Source organism: Rattus norvegicus, chromosome 12 (genome assembly GCF_021556685.1).
Source record: "Rattus norvegicus strain SHRSP/BbbUtx chromosome 12, alternate assembly SHRSP_T2T, whole genome shotgun sequence".
Classification (NCBI taxonomy): Eukaryota; Metazoa; Chordata; class Mammalia; order Rodentia; family Muridae; genus Rattus; species Rattus norvegicus.
The window spans coordinates 14,942,722-14,959,412 of record NC_141545.1 but is presented as its reverse complement, the minus strand read 5'-3'; the positions used below and the strand labels follow the sequence as shown (position 1 = coordinate 14,959,412).

The 16,691-nt window shown below is 44.4% G+C and overlaps 1 protein-coding gene and 2 non-coding genes across 9 annotated transcripts; all 3 read left to right on the top strand.

Annotated features, from left to right (window-relative positions):
• The first annotated feature begins 10,547 nt into the window (after nucleotides 1-10,547).
• Rpl21 (ribosomal protein L21) lies at nucleotides 10,548-14,195 on the top strand. 7 transcript variants are annotated; one of them, XM_087579411.1, is made up of 6 exons: nucleotides 10,548-10,790; nucleotides 11,755-11,833; nucleotides 12,133-12,194; nucleotides 12,649-12,761; nucleotides 13,214-13,364; nucleotides 13,504-14,195. In XM_087579411.1, exons 2-6 carry the CDS (start codon nucleotides 11,767-11,769, stop codon nucleotides 13,591-13,593), a joined length of 483 nt encoding a protein of 160 aa, XP_087435537.1. In that variant the 5' UTR covers nucleotides 10,548-10,790; nucleotides 11,755-11,766; the 3' UTR covers nucleotides 13,594-14,195.
• Snord102 (small nucleolar RNA, C/D box 102) lies at nucleotides 12,491-12,561 on the top strand. The gene has a single exon (XR_015635009.1). It is a non-coding gene; the product is annotated as a small nucleolar RNA SNORD102 (small nucleolar RNA).
• On the top strand, nucleotides 12,803-12,931 carry Snora27 (small nucleolar RNA, H/ACA box 27). Its single transcript, XR_015635010.1, has one exon. It is a non-coding gene; the product is annotated as a small nucleolar RNA SNORA27 (small nucleolar RNA).
• Nucleotides 14,196-16,691: the final 2,496 nt, after the last annotated feature.

The window sequence follows — 16,691 nt, the reverse complement described above, 5'->3', positions numbered from 1 at the left end:
TAAAAACTATACCAACCTACAGTAATTAGGCTGTGTGGTTTTGGCAGACGTGTGGCCTACAGAGCAGTGATTGAAAAGCAAAGCCGGAGGGAGGGAAAAAAAAAAAAAAGAGAAAAGCAAAGCCACAGTAAAACCGCCACATCAACTGAGCCTTAGAAAGATGGCTCAGAGGTTAAGAGCACTGTTTGCTCTCTTGAGATCCTGAGTTCAATTCCCAGCAACCACAGGGGTGGGTCAGAACCATCTGTCATGAGATCTGATGCCCTCTTCTGGCCTGGAGGTATACATGCAGGCAGAGCACTGTCTACATAATCTTTTTTTTTTTTTTTTTAATTTATTTAATGAGCTGGAGAGATGACTTGGGAATTAAGGGCACCAACTTATCTTGCAAAGGACTCATTTGCTTCCTGACACCCAAGTGGCAGCTCACAATCATCTGTAACTCCAGCTCTAGTGGATCTGAAGACTTCTTCAGGCCCCCAACAGGTACCCATACATACACGTCTACAGAAATTTAAAAGGTTGTAGCTAGGTATCATGGGCAAGTCTTAAATTCCGATGCTAAGTTTTCCTTTCTCATTTCTCTTTTGCTTTTAAAATTTCTATTTAGAGACTAAAGTGATAACTCGGTGATTAAGAACATTGGTTGAGGGGTTGGGGATTTAGCTCAGTGGTAGAGCGCTTGCCTAGGAAGCGCAAGGCCCTGGGTTCGGTCCCCAGCTCCGAAAAAAAGAACAACAACAAAAAAAAAGAACATTGGTTGAAATCCTCTCTCAAAAACAAACAAAACAACAGCGAAAGAGCGCTTGTTGCTCTCGCAGAGGGCGTGGGTTCCATTCCCAGCACACATTGGGCAGCTCACAACTGTCTGTAACTCCAGTTCCAGCAAATCTAACGTCCCCTTCTGACCTTGGTGTGCACCGGGGAAACGTGTGGCATACAGACATGCATGCTAGCAAAGCACTCACACATACACATAATACATAAATCTAAAACTGTTTGCATCAAGTTTTCTTCGTTGACTTTTTTTTTAAACGCTGAACATCAGCGTCCATCTCCCTCGGCTTCCTGAGTTTCGACACATGTGGCCAGCATCTCAGCCTCCACCGCAGCTGAGAACCGCCTTCCCACTATGACGGACTGAACCCTCAAACTACAAGCAATGAAACAGTAACGAAAGTGCTTTCTTATCGCCCTCTCTATCCTGGCCACGCCCACACAACCTTCGCTTGATCTCCCGGCTGGTTCGGCCCTCTTCCGAGCCTCTGTCCCTCCCTTTCTCACATCTTTGCGGATAAGCCCCTTCCCCTTCTGTCTTCCCTGGATACCGTACAAACCGGGATTTGTAATTTCCGCTTTCTTCTAGCCCCTGCCTCCACCCTCCATGACACACATATTGTGAGGAAAGGTTATAAACAACATTGGACTATGTATCACTGACTACCCTCCATGGAAGGGAAACTTCAAGAGCACAAGGATTCGTCTGTCATCTGAACCCCTAGCACCCATCATAAGCAGTCAGTGCGTCACGAGTGCTGCTGGACTCCAGCCACTGAGCAGAGTCCCCTCCCCTCCCCGCCCCACAAGCTGATCATCCTGGTAAGACTGCAACAAGTGAATGAAAATTTCTCAACAAGACCAAAGTTGGCATTAAAAATGGCCCCACACTAACATTAATCCAGTTGGGCAAGATCGTTTTCTTTCCATTCCACAGTCCTCTCTCCTCCTAAATATATGTATGTAATATATTCATATATGTGTGTGTCTATACTGCACAGACACAAAGTGCCAATCTTATAGGGACAGAACACCCCTTTAAAAAAAAAAAGCTTTATTTATTTTATGAGTACATGTAGCTGTCTTCAGACACACCAGAAGAGGGCATCAGATCGCCATTACAGATGGTTGTGAGCCACCATGTGGTTGCTGGGAATTGAACTCAGGACCTCTGGAAAAGCAGTCAGTGCTCTTAACCGCTGAGCCATCTCTCCAGCCCCAGAACACCCCTTCTTATGGCATGGTTTTTCTGAGGAGTCAGGCCGCTGTCTCAGGAGGCTTCCTGTTAAGTGTTACCAGTATCAAGAATATTCTAGACCAAATAAAATATAAACAGAATGTTAGGAGATAATTTAAATGGGATCATTCCAATCAAAACGTGAGCAGGGGTGGGGGTGGGGGTGGGGGTGGGGGTGGGGGGGTGTTTGGGGATTTAGCTCAGTGGTAGAGCGCTTGCCTAGCAAGCACAAGGCCCTGGGTTCGGTCCCCAGCTTGGAAAAAAAAGAAAAAAAGAAAACGTGAGCTTTCAGGGTATCACAAAAACCCAACATTTAAGCATCACCATTTTGTATTAGTTTCTTGTTGCCTTGACTGAAATGACAAGAGCAGTTCAGGGAGGGTAGGGCATGTTGGGTCACCGTTTGAGAGGAGCCCATCATGGTGGGGAAGACTTGACAAAAAGAGGTGACTTCCTTACATCTAAACCAGCCAGGCACTGTGTGTGTGTGTTGTGCATGCTTGCCATGGCACATGTGTGGAGGTCAAAGGCCAACTCTGTGGAGTCAGTTTCCTCCTCCCACTTTTACACGGGTCCCAGGGAAACACTCAGGTCATTGACCTTGTGTGGCAGCAGGCGCTTTTCCTACTGAACCATCTCACCAGCCCCGCTTTGTCCCTTTTTCTTCAGTCTGGCGTCTGAGATCGTAGGATGGCCCCTCCTTCATTAGGATGGGACTTCTCAGTAAGAGCTTTGCCGACACACAGACACCCAGAAGTGTGTCTCCTAGGTGATTCCAGAGCCAGTTGATCTGGTGCCAAGAAGTAACCAGTACATCCAAAGGCAAAATTCAAGCATCATGGATGGTTTAAAGTCAGTCTGAAGAAAACAGCTAGCAGCACGATCCCACCCTCTGAGGCTGCAGGTGTGGCTCGAACTAAGTATTAACGTCTGACAACTGCTTAGACACTCCATGGTCTGCTTCAGCTACAAATTCCAGCTAAAACCCTAAAGGGATTTTGGTATCAATTATTTTACAGAAATATTTTGATGCCACTGTGGTCATCGTGGTGACTACCGTCTGTTTCCAAAAAGGAGGCTATTTCAAAATTTCCTAGCATGACAGCAAATTTTGGCAGAGTGATTTCTCTAATGGACACTAAAGTTTCGTTTTTGCTCAGCCAGTATGACGGCCAAAGTAATATTCCCCCACGTTCTTTTTATTCTGTTAAAATACAGCCCGTACCTGAATGATCGCTCAGAGGCAGAGGCCATCTGCAGAAATCTTCTAGTGTCAGTACACACAATCCTAACTGCTCACAATTTCACACAGCGACTGGAAACACAAGCTTGAGAAAACATCTGCGGATCTCTCTTGGAAAATGTCCCCCAGATAAGAAGTTTAAATAAGCATAGCAACGACTAGATTCCTCTTCTTTCCTCACACAGAGCTGGTTGGATTAAGGGCACTTTTTCTAAATGTCTAAAGATATGCCAAAATCATCGAAGTAAGGTGGGAATAGGATGCATTTAGATCTGTAATCCAGCCTTAGGAAAGCAGAGGTTAGACACTTCAAGCTCGGGCTAACCTGGGCTACGCAATAATAATCTTTCAAAATAACAACTTTTTTTTTTTAAAGCAGCATGTTTACAGGACAAATCCAAGTTTAAACAAAACAAACAAAGAACAAACAAACCAAACAAACAAAAACCCTCTAGCGTCCAGCCTGAGGCAATCAGCAAGGCTGCACTAAAATCTGTTAGAATTCACGCAGAGAAATGGAAATGAGCTTATAAATCCCGGTTCCTGGAACATTTTGCTGGTCTAAGACCACTAAGGAAGCATGCATGTTGGGGTCAGAGACTCACCCAAAAAGCAAAATAAAGCTGAAACCAACCAGTCAACAAACATTCTCAACTTTCTTCTGAATAACAGCTAGCCCTGTGTGGGCTATGTCAGTTTATGTCAAATATTTGTTTGTTTACTTATTTTTGGTGTTTTCGAGGCAGGGTTTCTTCATGTAACTAGCCCTGGCTGTCCTGAACTTTGTTTGTAGACCAGGTTAGCCTCCAGACCAGGCTGGCCTCCAGCTCTCAGAGATCCACCTGCCTCTGCTTCACCAGTGCTGGGATTAAAGGCGTGAGCCACTATCCTTGGCCATGTCAAATATTTATAATCACTGATTTTCAGTGAACTTGGAATTTAGCCCCAGAAACTTCTCAATTCGAGTTTCCATAATCAATCCATCTGTCAATCAGGATAAGGACAAAAGCAAATTGTATCAGTATTCCCACCTGTATGAAGTAAGTATGTGGACCAGTGTGTGTGCCTGCCTTTTTTCTCACACTGAAAGATTGACTTTTCCAGGAAGACATGTTGCTGTGGGACACTTTTCCTGGGGAGACACAGCACAGATATCTATTCACCTCAAGAAGGGAACTGACAAGAGACCAAAAGAATAATACCACAGAAATCCAATTCAGTGAACCAATAGTTTATTGGGGTTAGTTCCTGGAATGTGGGTGAGGGGTGACTTGCAGAAGCAGGGATGACCCAAAGTCAACTGCATCACCGAAGCCCACCCCAGAACTGGAACCATAGAGCTCTCTGCATAACTTACAGGCAACTCAGACAGGACAGGGAATCTCTTCCAGACAGTTCAGTTGTCTTGATTCTCGGGAGTAGTCTTTACCAGTTATACAATGTTGAGGAGGTACGGGTCTTACGCAGGAGGTATGGCTCAGTTTTAGGGACTTCCTGGGATTTTTTAATTGTTTACTTCCTGAGTCTTAACAAGCCACCCTTCAGAATTTCCTGAGTCTTGAGGATGTACTGAGTCTTTGTTGTTTGCTTGTTTGTTAAGACAGAGTTTCTCTATGTAGCCCAATAAAACTGGCTCTGTAGAACAGGCTGTTCTGGAACTCACAGAGATTTGCCTGTCTCTGTTTCCCAAGTGCTTGGCTTAAAGGTGTGCACCACCACTCCCTGGCTTGGATATACTGAATCTTAAGAGCTTCCTTCCCTGATGGAACACTTTCATTTGGAGGAGATTGCTACACATCACAGGTGTATAGCTTCAGATGATGGTTATGAGGGGAAACAGACAACGTCACTGGAAATGAATATGGTTACTAGTCATAGGGATGCTCCCCAGCTATTACAAACCACCAACACATCCTGCCACATTCTCCATCTATGTTCTACTCCCTGCACACAGTAGGGCCTCAGCCAAAGCAGTTACTTCCCCAACTGTCCTCCTTGCTTCTACATACTTATGGTCCCCAATACCTGACCATTTCATTAGCTCTGCCTCACATGGCCCTCACCTTAGAATCAAAGAAAGCTGAAGACAGCTTTGACACTGAAACAGAGCACAGGACTCAGGAACAAAAACATTCAGATGAAGACAATCCTGGATGGGTCTAGAGGACGGGATTCAACTGGAACATGCAGCTACTTGCTTCCGAGCCTGTTCGTGCCTTCCTGCGTTCAGCTGATTTTTAAAACAATATTTTAGTTGTTTTATTATTCTGCTTCTTGAGATTGAAAATGAAAACTTCAGAGGGGAAAAGGGTGCTTATTTAACTATTTTTAAAAAGATTTTATTTATTTATTTATTTAATGTATGTGAGTACATTGTCGCTGTCTTCAGACACACCAGAAGAGGGCGCCAGATCCCATTACAGACGGTTGTGAGCCACCATGTGGTTGCTGGGAATTGAACTCAGGACCTCTGGAAGAGGAGTCAGTGCTCTTAACCGCTGAGCCATCTCTTCAACCCTAACTAATTTTTTAAATATTCCTAATGATATGCTTTTTAATTATCCATAGCATTTATTCCCCCTCGCTGATTATAATTTCAGGAATATTTTGCTGAAGATGAGAATTTTGTGTAGACGGCAGAAACCCTTCCTCCCTTCTGTGTGTGTGTACACACATTAACAGGAACTCGTGTAGCCCAGGATGGGCTTGAGGCTTCCATGTAGCTGAGGATGACTTTGTAGTCCCGATCCCCCCCGCTTCAGCCACCCAATTAGAATTATGTGCCAGCACATGGACATCCTCCTCAGTTCTTATCTGCAAGAATCCTTCCACTGATTGTTCCTCTTCCCAGGATAAAGGGCAATCAGAAAAAAGAGGAAAGACCCTCAAACAGGGCCTAGATAGAGCCTTAGACATGGAGGACAGATCTTCTATCTTGATGGCCAATGTCTTTGGGAGAAGGAAAAAGTAGGAAGAGGAGGAGGAGGAGGGGAGGAGCAGTAGCAGCAGTAGCAAGAAAACACACTTTTTAAATCATCCTTCTGGGGTTAGAGACATGGCTCAGTGGTCTTGCAGAGGACCCCCTGTTTCAATTCCCAACACCCAATGGTGGCTTACAACTTTCTGTATTCCACAGGATCTTACCACCTTGTCTGTCCTCTGGGGGGGCACTACCTACACACACACACACACACACACACACACACACACACACACACACACACACACACGCTCAGGTACACATTCATACACGCACATTAAAAAACTCTTTTGCTTGTTTGTTTGTTTTGAGACAGAGTTTCTCTGTTTAGCCCTGGCTGTCCTGGAAGGTACCACACACACCAGGCTGGCCTCAAGCTCAAAGATCTGCCTGTTGCTTCCGAAGTGCTGAGATTAAAGGCCTGTGCCACCAGCTGGCTCATCAAATAATTCTTTTTTTTTTTTTTTCTTTTCTTTTTTTCAGAGCTGGGGACTGAACCCAGGGCCTTGCGCTTGCTAGGCAAGCGCTCTACCACTGAGCTAAATCCCCAACCCCTCAAATAATTCTTTATGAAGTCCTTCATACGTCATGAGGCAAATGCATACTGCACAGAGATGTAGATTTATATTCAGGACCTAAACTGTTTTGTTTTATTTTTGTTTTTGTTTTTCCAGTGCTGGGACAAACGATGTTCTGCATGCTAGGACAGTTTCTGCCCCACTCAGCTACACCGCCAGTCCACAGCTGTGTTTGGTTTAGTGTCTTAGTCAAGTCTGCTGGTGCGTGCTTTGGGGGAGCCACCTCTCACTGCTCACCTTCCTTCCTGTAGTTATTAGGTGATTTCATTTTTCTGAAAATTCAAGTTGCGATCTGACTCTCTGTCTGTTCACAAGCTTTCTTTCTGCCGGAAGAACTCCACTTGCCTTTGTTGACCTTTCATTACGTTAGACTCTCTGTGTGAAGCTTCCTCATTGGCTCACTTCCTCCAATCCAGGAACACCAGTTTCCTCAATGCTCAAACTCGGTCTCTTCTATTAGGTCACCTGGGACAATGTATGAGCTTACCTTTCTCTCCTGCCAGTCTCCCTGCCATTGTAACCTCATCTTGTGTTACAGTACCCGACTGAATCTAGATGCTCATAAATACCCAATGAAATGTGAATTTTTGCACTTACTACATAGAGACAAATCGATCATGAGGAGCTCAGGAAAAAACTTTGGTTTGCAGATTCGTACAATGGAGCTGGTGACACAGTTATTTTTAAACGTGGCAGAGCTGGGGACAGAGGTCAGTGGAAGAACACTAATACATGAGGTCTTTGATCACCAATAGTTTACAAACGATAAATCAAACAATCAGAGGTGGTGGAGCACGCTTTTTTAAGACCAGCCCCAGGGAGGTGGAGGCAGGAAGATCTCTATGAGTTTGAGGCTAGCCTGATCTACATATTGAGACCTTGTCTCAAATAAGAAACCTGCAGTACTAATTAATTTCTTGTGGACGGCAAAGTAGCGAATTTAATAGCCCAGCTGCCGGGGAGCCTGAGGCAAAAGGATGACTCAGCCCAAGAGTTCAAAGTAGCCTGAGAGACTTAATGAGACCCCTTCATCATAATAAAGTGCATATATGGTCACTCCTTCAGAGGAGAGTGCTAAATAAACAAAGCTGGGGTTCCCTTTGGGCTGCTTTGGAATGCTTTAATGAAGTAAAGGCCTAATATATGACCAGAAATGTACTTGCTACCTATCACCCCAACAGAAGTAAGAACGAGCTCATGAAAACTTGCGCTTTATTAAGAGAGAGAACAAATAATTTAATTTTTATCAAGAGAAAAGTAAATTGTCATGTACCTTACCCGATCTTAGTCAAAAGACCAGGAATGAAGTCACATTTCAGTATATCCATACAGTGCCATACTAGTTAACGCTAAAAAGTGTTGAACTACTGACACGTGCAACTCGACCGAATATCGAAAACACTAAGTAGAATAAAAAATGAGAGGAAAAAAAGAACATAAATATGGTGCTGTACATGCAGTTAAACAACAATATTTTTACAGAACCCGGGATACTGAGCAGGGGTGTAGCCTCACAGAGCTTGTCTGGCATACACCGTGCCTTAGATTCAGTTCTCTAGCCCCTTTGTTTCAAGAAAGAAAGAGACAAAAGAAATAATGGAAAGTAGAGATCAGAAATGAGGCTATTTCATGATTCTGATGAGAGAGTAGATTGACTAGGAAACATTTTGTATATTGACTGCAGGTACAGGTTATGAAGCTTAAAAATGTTAGTATAAAAACATCCAGTTGTGGGGTTGGGGATTTAGCTCAGTGGTAGAGTGCTTGCCTAGCAAGCGCAAGGCCCTGGGTTCGGTCCCCAGCTCTGAAAAAAAAAAAAGACAAAATAACAAAACATCCAGTTGTGCACTGAGGGTCTGAATATTTAGCCTAAGTCAACTTATGCTAGTTGCTTATTAGCAACTCTCAACTTATATACCTGAATATGTATGTGCATATACACAGAGGCATGCTAACACACACGTGCGCACGTGCACACACACACACACACACACACACACACACATCACAGACAATGAGTAAGGTCTAAAACAATGGCCCAGAGCAAGAACATGTTTCATTCTGGTATTCATTTTTGTATAGCATTTTCATCTTCTTAACTCTTAGGCTAGCACTAGTATTATTTTGTTTACACTCAACCCAAATCAACTCAAGTAAGCAATATGCTAAAAAAAAAAAAAAAAAAAAAAACAGAAAAACTGGGCCAGATATGGTGGTGTCCACCTTTGATCTCAGCACCCAGGAAGCAGAGGCAGGCAGAATCCTCTAAGTTTCAAATCTGTCATAGTAACATAATGAGACTCTATCTCAAAATCAAACAAAAAATTGCTTTGGGGATAAAATTTTGCTATGACCAAGATAAAAATTAATTATAAGCAACTGTACATAATTTGGTCATAGATATTAAAGTTTGCAAACCCCTGGTTAATTAAATCAGTTATGTTTTTCACACACTCTGAGATGGGGCTTCAATGTTATCCCACAGTCTTCCAATTAGACGGTCATCAGCTAGCATGAATGAATGGGATTTCAAACAACAAAACCTAACCCTGGCTGGACATGTCATTCACTGGATTTTAATGAATTTATTATTGGGGTTTATTAGCAGGATACAGTGGTTTTTCAGAGTTCATAAATATTCAAGGATGAGGCTTGGAAGCAGGCAGAAGCCGCGGGAAGTGAGCGGACTCCAGTCATCAGGCTCTCCCTGAGCAAGGCTGGACAGCAATCTCATCAGCTCGGTCCCAACACTATACAGTCCAGAGTAAAGATCAGAGATCTCCTGGCTGAACCAGCACATTGGGGGGACTATTGCATAAGTGCAACGAGGATTCCAATAGCTATTATAAAAACGTCCGTCTCTCAAAGTCCTCGTCTATTATCCGGGCGTTTCAAATATCCAATTCGGTTTTGCCAATAAATTATTAGGAATACTGCGTCCAATATGACTGACTAAATAAACACCCTTATCTACAGCCAGTGAGGCAGTCAGGAAGGGAAGTGAGGCTAACGGGGGTGAATATGATGAGAGTATTTTACACACACACATGCCTGCCTTAACCTATCATTTTGTACAGTTAATATACACTAATCAAGATAGGCGAGTGTCTGGACAGATTCAAACTACAGATACAAGAGGAAGGGAAACCAAAATGAGGATTTTTTTGAGACAGGGTCTCAATTATATGGCTCAGGACAGTTTCGAAATTTAGGAAGATGTTCTTGCCTCTGCCTCCCGAAGGCTGGGATTATGAGCATGCGCACCATGCATGGCTTTTCAAACTTTAACATATTAGTAGGTGCGTTGTTTAACAACTTCTGGAGAAAAACTTGAAATACACACAGACAAGGTTTTTGTCCACACGTAACTGTTTGCCTACGCGACTCACGCTACGAACACTAAGACGCAGCGCACCACAGAACGTAGGACAAGACAGAGGAGAGGCGGTCCCTCACGTCACATGACGCAGGGTAACGTCAGCACGCTACGGAAGTCGCGTCTGGCTCTAAGCCCGCGAGGGCCCCATTCTGGGCTGTTTAACACGATGCCTGTGTGAGTTTCTGTTGGCCTGCTGTCTTCAATCTGTGCAAAGGAGAGCATGCTCACGGAGTCTCTAGGTTATCGGGGCGATGGAGGTTCTCTCGAAGATCCTCTCAGGCCGGCCGTTTCTCTTCAGGCGGCGCCGTGGGCAGCCCGCGGGCCTTGTAAGAGCGCGCAGCCCCTCCCTCTTCCTTTCCGGCGGGGCAGCCATCTTCCAGGTTGGTGTGCGCGTGGCTCTCTGGTCTTAGGCGCCGCACACGCTGCGTGAGGAGCCCAGGCCGCGGAGACTGCCTGTTAGGGTCGTGGGGAGACTGTCTGGAGGCCACTCCCCTGTGCGGCGTGTGCTAGGGGGCTTCTATCCGGGGTAACTGGGCCTGGCCCAGTCTTGGTTGCCGGGCATCGGCCTAACTCCAAACTTGAGCATGTGCTGTTGGGTTAGGACTTACGATTCTGGGTCTTAACGATATCTGGGTGTGTACAATCCTGGAATTGGCTAGGGCGAGAAGGGTGCCCGCCGGGTCAGCCTGGTAATGATATAGATGTAATGGGGATCCCACCTCCGGATGCATGAAACACTTAGCAATTTGCAAATTTTGGCCCTTAGAAGACGAGAGTAGGGAAGGAAGGTAACATTAAGGCTGCAAGGTCAGTTGGTTACCTAGTACACCATGCTTTGGGGCTTCCCTTGTTGGTTAGGAATGGCAGGTATTTCTGCCCTGTATGACTGGAGTAATCCAACCTTGTTGGTTCGTGGGAAAACAAGATCTGGCTCTAAGTATGTGTAGTTGGTAAGTTCTTAGACGGTGCTAAATTAGCTGCCAATTGAGTAGTCTTAGTCTTCCTGTGCCAAAAATCTGCGGGTTCTGTGTTCTCTTTGCTGCCTATAGAACTAGTCTATTTTCAGGGAGGAATGTGAGCTTAAGTGTTCTTTGTAGCAGAGAGCATTGGGGCTTGCATTAAATTTGGTGGGAATCTGGTTTTTCTCTACATGCTTCCTAATACATTAGCAAGTGGAAGTGTGGAATTAAGAGTTTTGATAGAAAACTAGGTTGGTAAAAATGAAACTAGCATCGAAGATCAGGCTGAGTTTGGTGGTCTCCAAGTTATCCTGGAGTTGTAGGCTTCATTGTCTTGGCATTCTAGACCCTTTTACATGAAGATAATGAGTATGTTGGCTTAAGTTTTAATATACAGCCCTGCTGGTTCTAATGACGGAATTTGGGCTCTTCTGCTAAGAGGAATAGTGGGCACCCATCTTTAATTCTAGTGCTTCATGAGGTTGAGGGAGCCTGCTCTGTGTGACATCCCCCTGATAAATTTAAAAGGCAATGTAAACACTGGAAGGAGGTTAATGGGACAGTGCTAACATTAAATTTGAATTGTTATTTCTGGTTTCAGTAACTCGCCAAAATGACGAACACAAAAGGAAAGAGGAGGGGTACTCGGTATATGTTCTCTAGACCTTTTAGGAAACATGGTAAGTGGCACGATCCTCTTTGATACTTATGATTGCATTTATCTGTGTCCCAGCTTGTTAAATGGTGGCTTGTTAGCAGCATTCGCTTGTGTTCTGCCATAAGGAGAAGTGCATCTCATAGTTCATAATTGTCTGCAGGCTCACCCTGCAAAGAAGTGGCATGTCTTACTTTGACTGGCTTTGCTTGTAGGAAAAAATCGTCCTTTACAGTGTATATAACTACTAAACGTATACTTTGTGTTGAAAATTGGTACCCTCATGAAAGTGTACATGTCTTTGTTCTTTTTTTCCTGTTGCAGGAGTCGTTCCTTTGGCCACATACATGCGAATCTACAAGAAGGGTGATATTGTAGACATCAAGGTAAGTTAGGAAAAGGCACCACAAGTTAGGAATGCTGATGTAATTACTTGAAGTTAATAGCACAGAATGGGGGGGGTAGAAGATACCATTAAAAATAACATTAGAAATTGAGAGTGGTAGCTCATGTATTTAAGCCTAGATGGCTCTCAGGTACAAGGGAAGGCAGGTTTCTTGTTTTAAAGCCAGGTGGGTCTATACAGTTAGACCCCATCTGAAGACAAAATTCATTATTAAAGGAAAACCCCAGTGAAGTCTACATTCTGTGATGGGTAGTTGAATATATTCTGGTGCTCTGGAACTTAATGATGATTGTCTATTTGATTGCTTGATGCAATGTGAAAACCACATTTCACCGGCTCTGAGAGTTCTTGAGTTGACCTTGAAAGGGGGCCTTGGTTAGTTACAAGGATTTGGAAGGAGGGATTGCTGCAGTAATGCTTTGTCTGTTGACTAGGGAATGGGCACTGTTCAAAAAGGAATGCCCCATAAGTGTTACCATGGCAAAACCGGAAGAGTCTACAATGTCACCCAGCATGCCGTGGGCATCATTGTGAACAAGCAAGTTAAGTGAGTACAACACCTTTCTTTGTAACTAAGGAGTTGGTCAAACACCCCCTTTCACTTTGCCAATTGGACTTAATGTCTTCATTGGCCATTCAAGTGGGGCAAAGGAAATAACCTTTTAAAACTCAGGCAAACTTAAGTGTTTGTCTTGTAACCTGTCAGGGGAAACATTGACATTGGGGAGGGAGGATTCTGTGAGTGTGGTTGGTACTGGTTTTTATAGCATTAAAACTTCATTACAAGCTTAGCCTACTGGGGCTAAGTTACTATGATTTTTGGGCTTGTTTTCATCAGAAAAGCAACTAAGGTATCCTCTACGGTCCTCTAACTTTGGGTGAGAATGATTGACATGTCACCATGTTGGTCTTAAGTGAAGTGTTAGTGTACGTTAGTGTACATTTTTGCTGTCTTTCTGAATGAAGCACTTAGAATTTATTGGTCTTTGGTCATTCCAGAGGCAAGATTCTGGCCAAGAGGATCAATGTGCGGATTGAGCACATCAAGCACTCAAAGAGCAGAGACAGCTTCCTGAAGCGGGTGAAGGAGAACGATCAGAAGAAAAAGGAAGCCAAAGAGAAGGGCACCTGGGTTCAGCTGAAGCGCCAGGTGAGAGCCGGCTTGGCGGTATTTATTAATGTTGAAGTTGAGGAATCTATAAGACTTTGCTCACTTTGTTAATAAGTTTAAGAATTGAATGCCTGTTAATTCCAAAGGACTCTAAACTTTACCATAATTCCTTTACCAGCCTGCGCCACCCAGAGAAGCCCACTTTGTGAGGACTAACGGAAAGGAGCCTGAGCTGCTGGAGCCCATTCCATACGAATTCATGGCCTAATGTATACAAAGGAAATAAAGAACCTGAACTGCAAAGTCTTCTCCTTAGGTTGAAGTGTGGTGTCTTCTCCCTGAAAGAAAATGTTAAAGCAAATTTTCATTGTCTTTGCTGTTCAGATTTTACTAATTGTTCTTCTAAATGATACTGCTTAGTGTGCAGAAAGTATACTCTTGAATAGAAAGTAGTCTAGAATATTTACAAAATATGTACCCTAGTTCTGAATCACCAGGGGAAAGCTGAGAGAAATTAGTTTGTGGCCAGGCATGGTGGCGCAGCTCTAAACTAGCACCTGGAGGCCGAGGCAGGCGGCTCTAGCCCTGCAGGACTTGCATAGTAGCATGTGAGGGTCCCAAGGTGGAGTATCAGCGAGTGCGTGCCTGGTGTGGTTCCCACATCAAAGACTGAATTCTCCAGAGCGGGCAAACAAAACCAAGCCAAGGACAGGGCTGGCCACAGACATTTTGTACTACTTGCTGAAAAAGCATTGATTGTTTTCCTGACCTAAAGAGCAAGGACAAATTGGCATTGGGCTCACCTTTCTGGTGTTCTTTCAGGCTGTATATCACAGGTGCATTTAATAAATGTCACCACAGAGTGTTAAAGATGGAGTCTAATTGGCTGCCTTTCTGCTTCTCTGATGGCCATTTTGGCAGTGCTTAGGTTGTAACCCAGGATTGGAATTTGCAGTGCCAAACTGGTAGCTCCTTATACTCTGGCAGCTATACTGAAATTGGACAGTGAAGGTAAGGGTGGGTTCTCTAGAAGTACTCTTATTACCTTAGTGAAACACACGGCTGCTAACATCCTGTTCTAGAACAGCATGTGAAGTCCCGTTGACGACCTTCATAGGCAGTGGAACTAACATTCTTGCTACCTGTCTGTGTACACATGGTGTGAGTGTGGGTACACAAATGTCCAGTACACAAACCACAGAACTGCCTTAGTTGTCTCTGTGGATGCCCACCCCAGTCCCTGGTTGTGATTCTGTTAGAATTACTTAAATGCACTGAAAAGCTTCAACCCTTTTATTAGGGATGGTTTTTAAGAGCCACTTTTTCCCTAGTTCCCAAGGGTAGTGCCTTGGTCTTTTGGTATGTTTTTCTTTTTCACTCACAGACACTATGGTCTGTTACATTTATGGGGCTTGCTTTCCTTCAGACACTAAAAGCCCTTGAGTTGTCAACTGTAGGCTTTGTTTTCCTCAAGTGCAGAATCCCTCAGCAGCATCCAAATCTAAGCAAAATACTTGAAAATCCAGCATGCTGGGGTTGGGGATTTAGCTCAGTGGTAGAGCACTTGCCTAGCAAGCGCAAGGCCCTGGGTTCAGTCCCCAGCTCCGAAAAAAAAAAAAGAAAAAACCCAGCATGCTGCTGTGATACCTGCACACCTTACCAGGATGCAGGAAGCAGGCAGATTACAAGCTGCAAGGTCAGCCAGGGTTACCTAATGACACTGCCTCAAGAAAGCCTCGGTCTTCAGACACATTTACTGTCTCCAGCTTGAAGCTCTGCAGTTGTTGGCTACTACGTTTGACAGGGTACATAAGTGCAGTGCACCTAGGTGGTGGCTGTCCGTGTGCGTGCAAACACCTGCCCTATATTCTCTTGAATATTCTAGGGTAACTGGCCCTGGTTGTCCTAGACTTGTAGACAAGGCTGGCCTTGAATTTAAGAAACATCTGCCTGGGGTTGGGGATTTAGCTCAGTGGTAGAGCACTTGCCTAGGAAGCGCAAGGCCCTGGGTTCGGTCCCCAGCTGGGGGTGGGAGGAGACATCTGCCTAAGTGCTGGGATTAAAGGTGTGTGTCACTATGGCTGGCAGTGCCAACATTTCTTCATCTGATAAGGGTGTACAATTTTATCTTCATTTGAAATGTGAGGGCTGCTGAGTTGTATGTGTTGGAAGACTGCAATATGGTAGGACTGAGACATGATGCCTGTCATGGGGAAACTGGGGTCTTAATTTCTGCTATGCTTTGCAAAACTACTGTTTCTCTGAAGTTGTTACCATTTTGCCCCTGGTATGTAGAAAGACCTGGAGACTTAAGGATGCTTTGTTCCTTGCCAGGAAGTCCTGGTATCTTGTCAGTAACCTGAGTACACTGGACCAGAGTGAAGGATTCCTAGATGTCCTTGTACATGTACATGATTTATGATTTACCCGGACCAGAGGAGAAACCCCATTCAGGAAGGCTAGTGAAGTGGCATAAGTGGTTACTCACATGAGCAGTGGCTCTTAGCCTTCCCAATGCTGTGCTGACCCCCAACCATAACAATTATTTCATTGCCACTTCATAACTGTCATGTTGCTACTCTGAGTCCTAATGATGTTGGACCCCCTCAAAGGGTTGCCACCCACAGTTTGAGAAGTGCTGGTTAGGGGGACTTATTTTCAAGACACCTATTCAGGAAAAGTTGTTTGCGTCTGACATGAAGCACAGCAGTTTAAGATGGGCTTCTTCAAGTCTGAGCAAAAGGCGAATGCCGCCGGCGCTTGAATTACTTTGGTAAGTGGAAAAGAGCAAGGGGGCTGGAGAGACGGCTGCTCTTAACACAGGACCAGGTTCCGTTTCCAGCACTCACGTGATAGCTCACAGCCATCAGTAGGCACAGTTCCAGAGGCTCCAACAGCGCCTTGGGGTCTCTGAGCGTACTGTACACTTACATAGACGAAGAGGTAACAGTTTTGCCTGGTCGAGGTGGCAATCAGATTTCAGAGGCAGGCACACCTCTTGAATTTAGGTGAGCCTGGTCTACAGAGCAACTTCCGAGACAGCCACAGCTACACAGAGAAACCCCTGTCTTTAAAAAGCAACAAAGTGCTTGCCCCAAGCTTTTTAGTTAGGCTCATATGCTAAAATTTTGAAAACTGATAGTTCCTTGTTACTGAGTTTAAGTTTCATTTCATCTTTGCAGTTTGTGTGTGTGTGTGGGGGGGGTGTCTTTCTGACCCCTTATGAAGTACATCTATTCTCCAGCTGATACTGTTTCATGACTTGGAATATTACTTAGATCCTGACAATGACCCTGCCCTATAAAACCATCAAAACTGTGGCTTTCTGATTAAGTGACTTCTAATCCAGAGCTTGGATATGGTTGC

Bases quoted from the DNA above. Each gene is read 5' to 3' on its own strand.
- Rpl21 (XM_087579411.1), top strand. From the start codon at position 11,767: ATGACGAACACAAAAGGAAAGAGGAGGGGTACTCGGTATATGTTCTCT. The intron at 11,834-12,132 runs GTAAGTGGCACG...TTCCTGTTGCAG, and splicing joins TAGACCTTTTAGGAAACATG to GAGTCGTTCCTTTGGCCACA. The intron at 12,762-13,213 runs GTGAGTACAACA...TGGTCATTCCAG, and splicing joins ATTGTGAACAAGCAAGTTAA to AGGCAAGATTCTGGCCAAGA.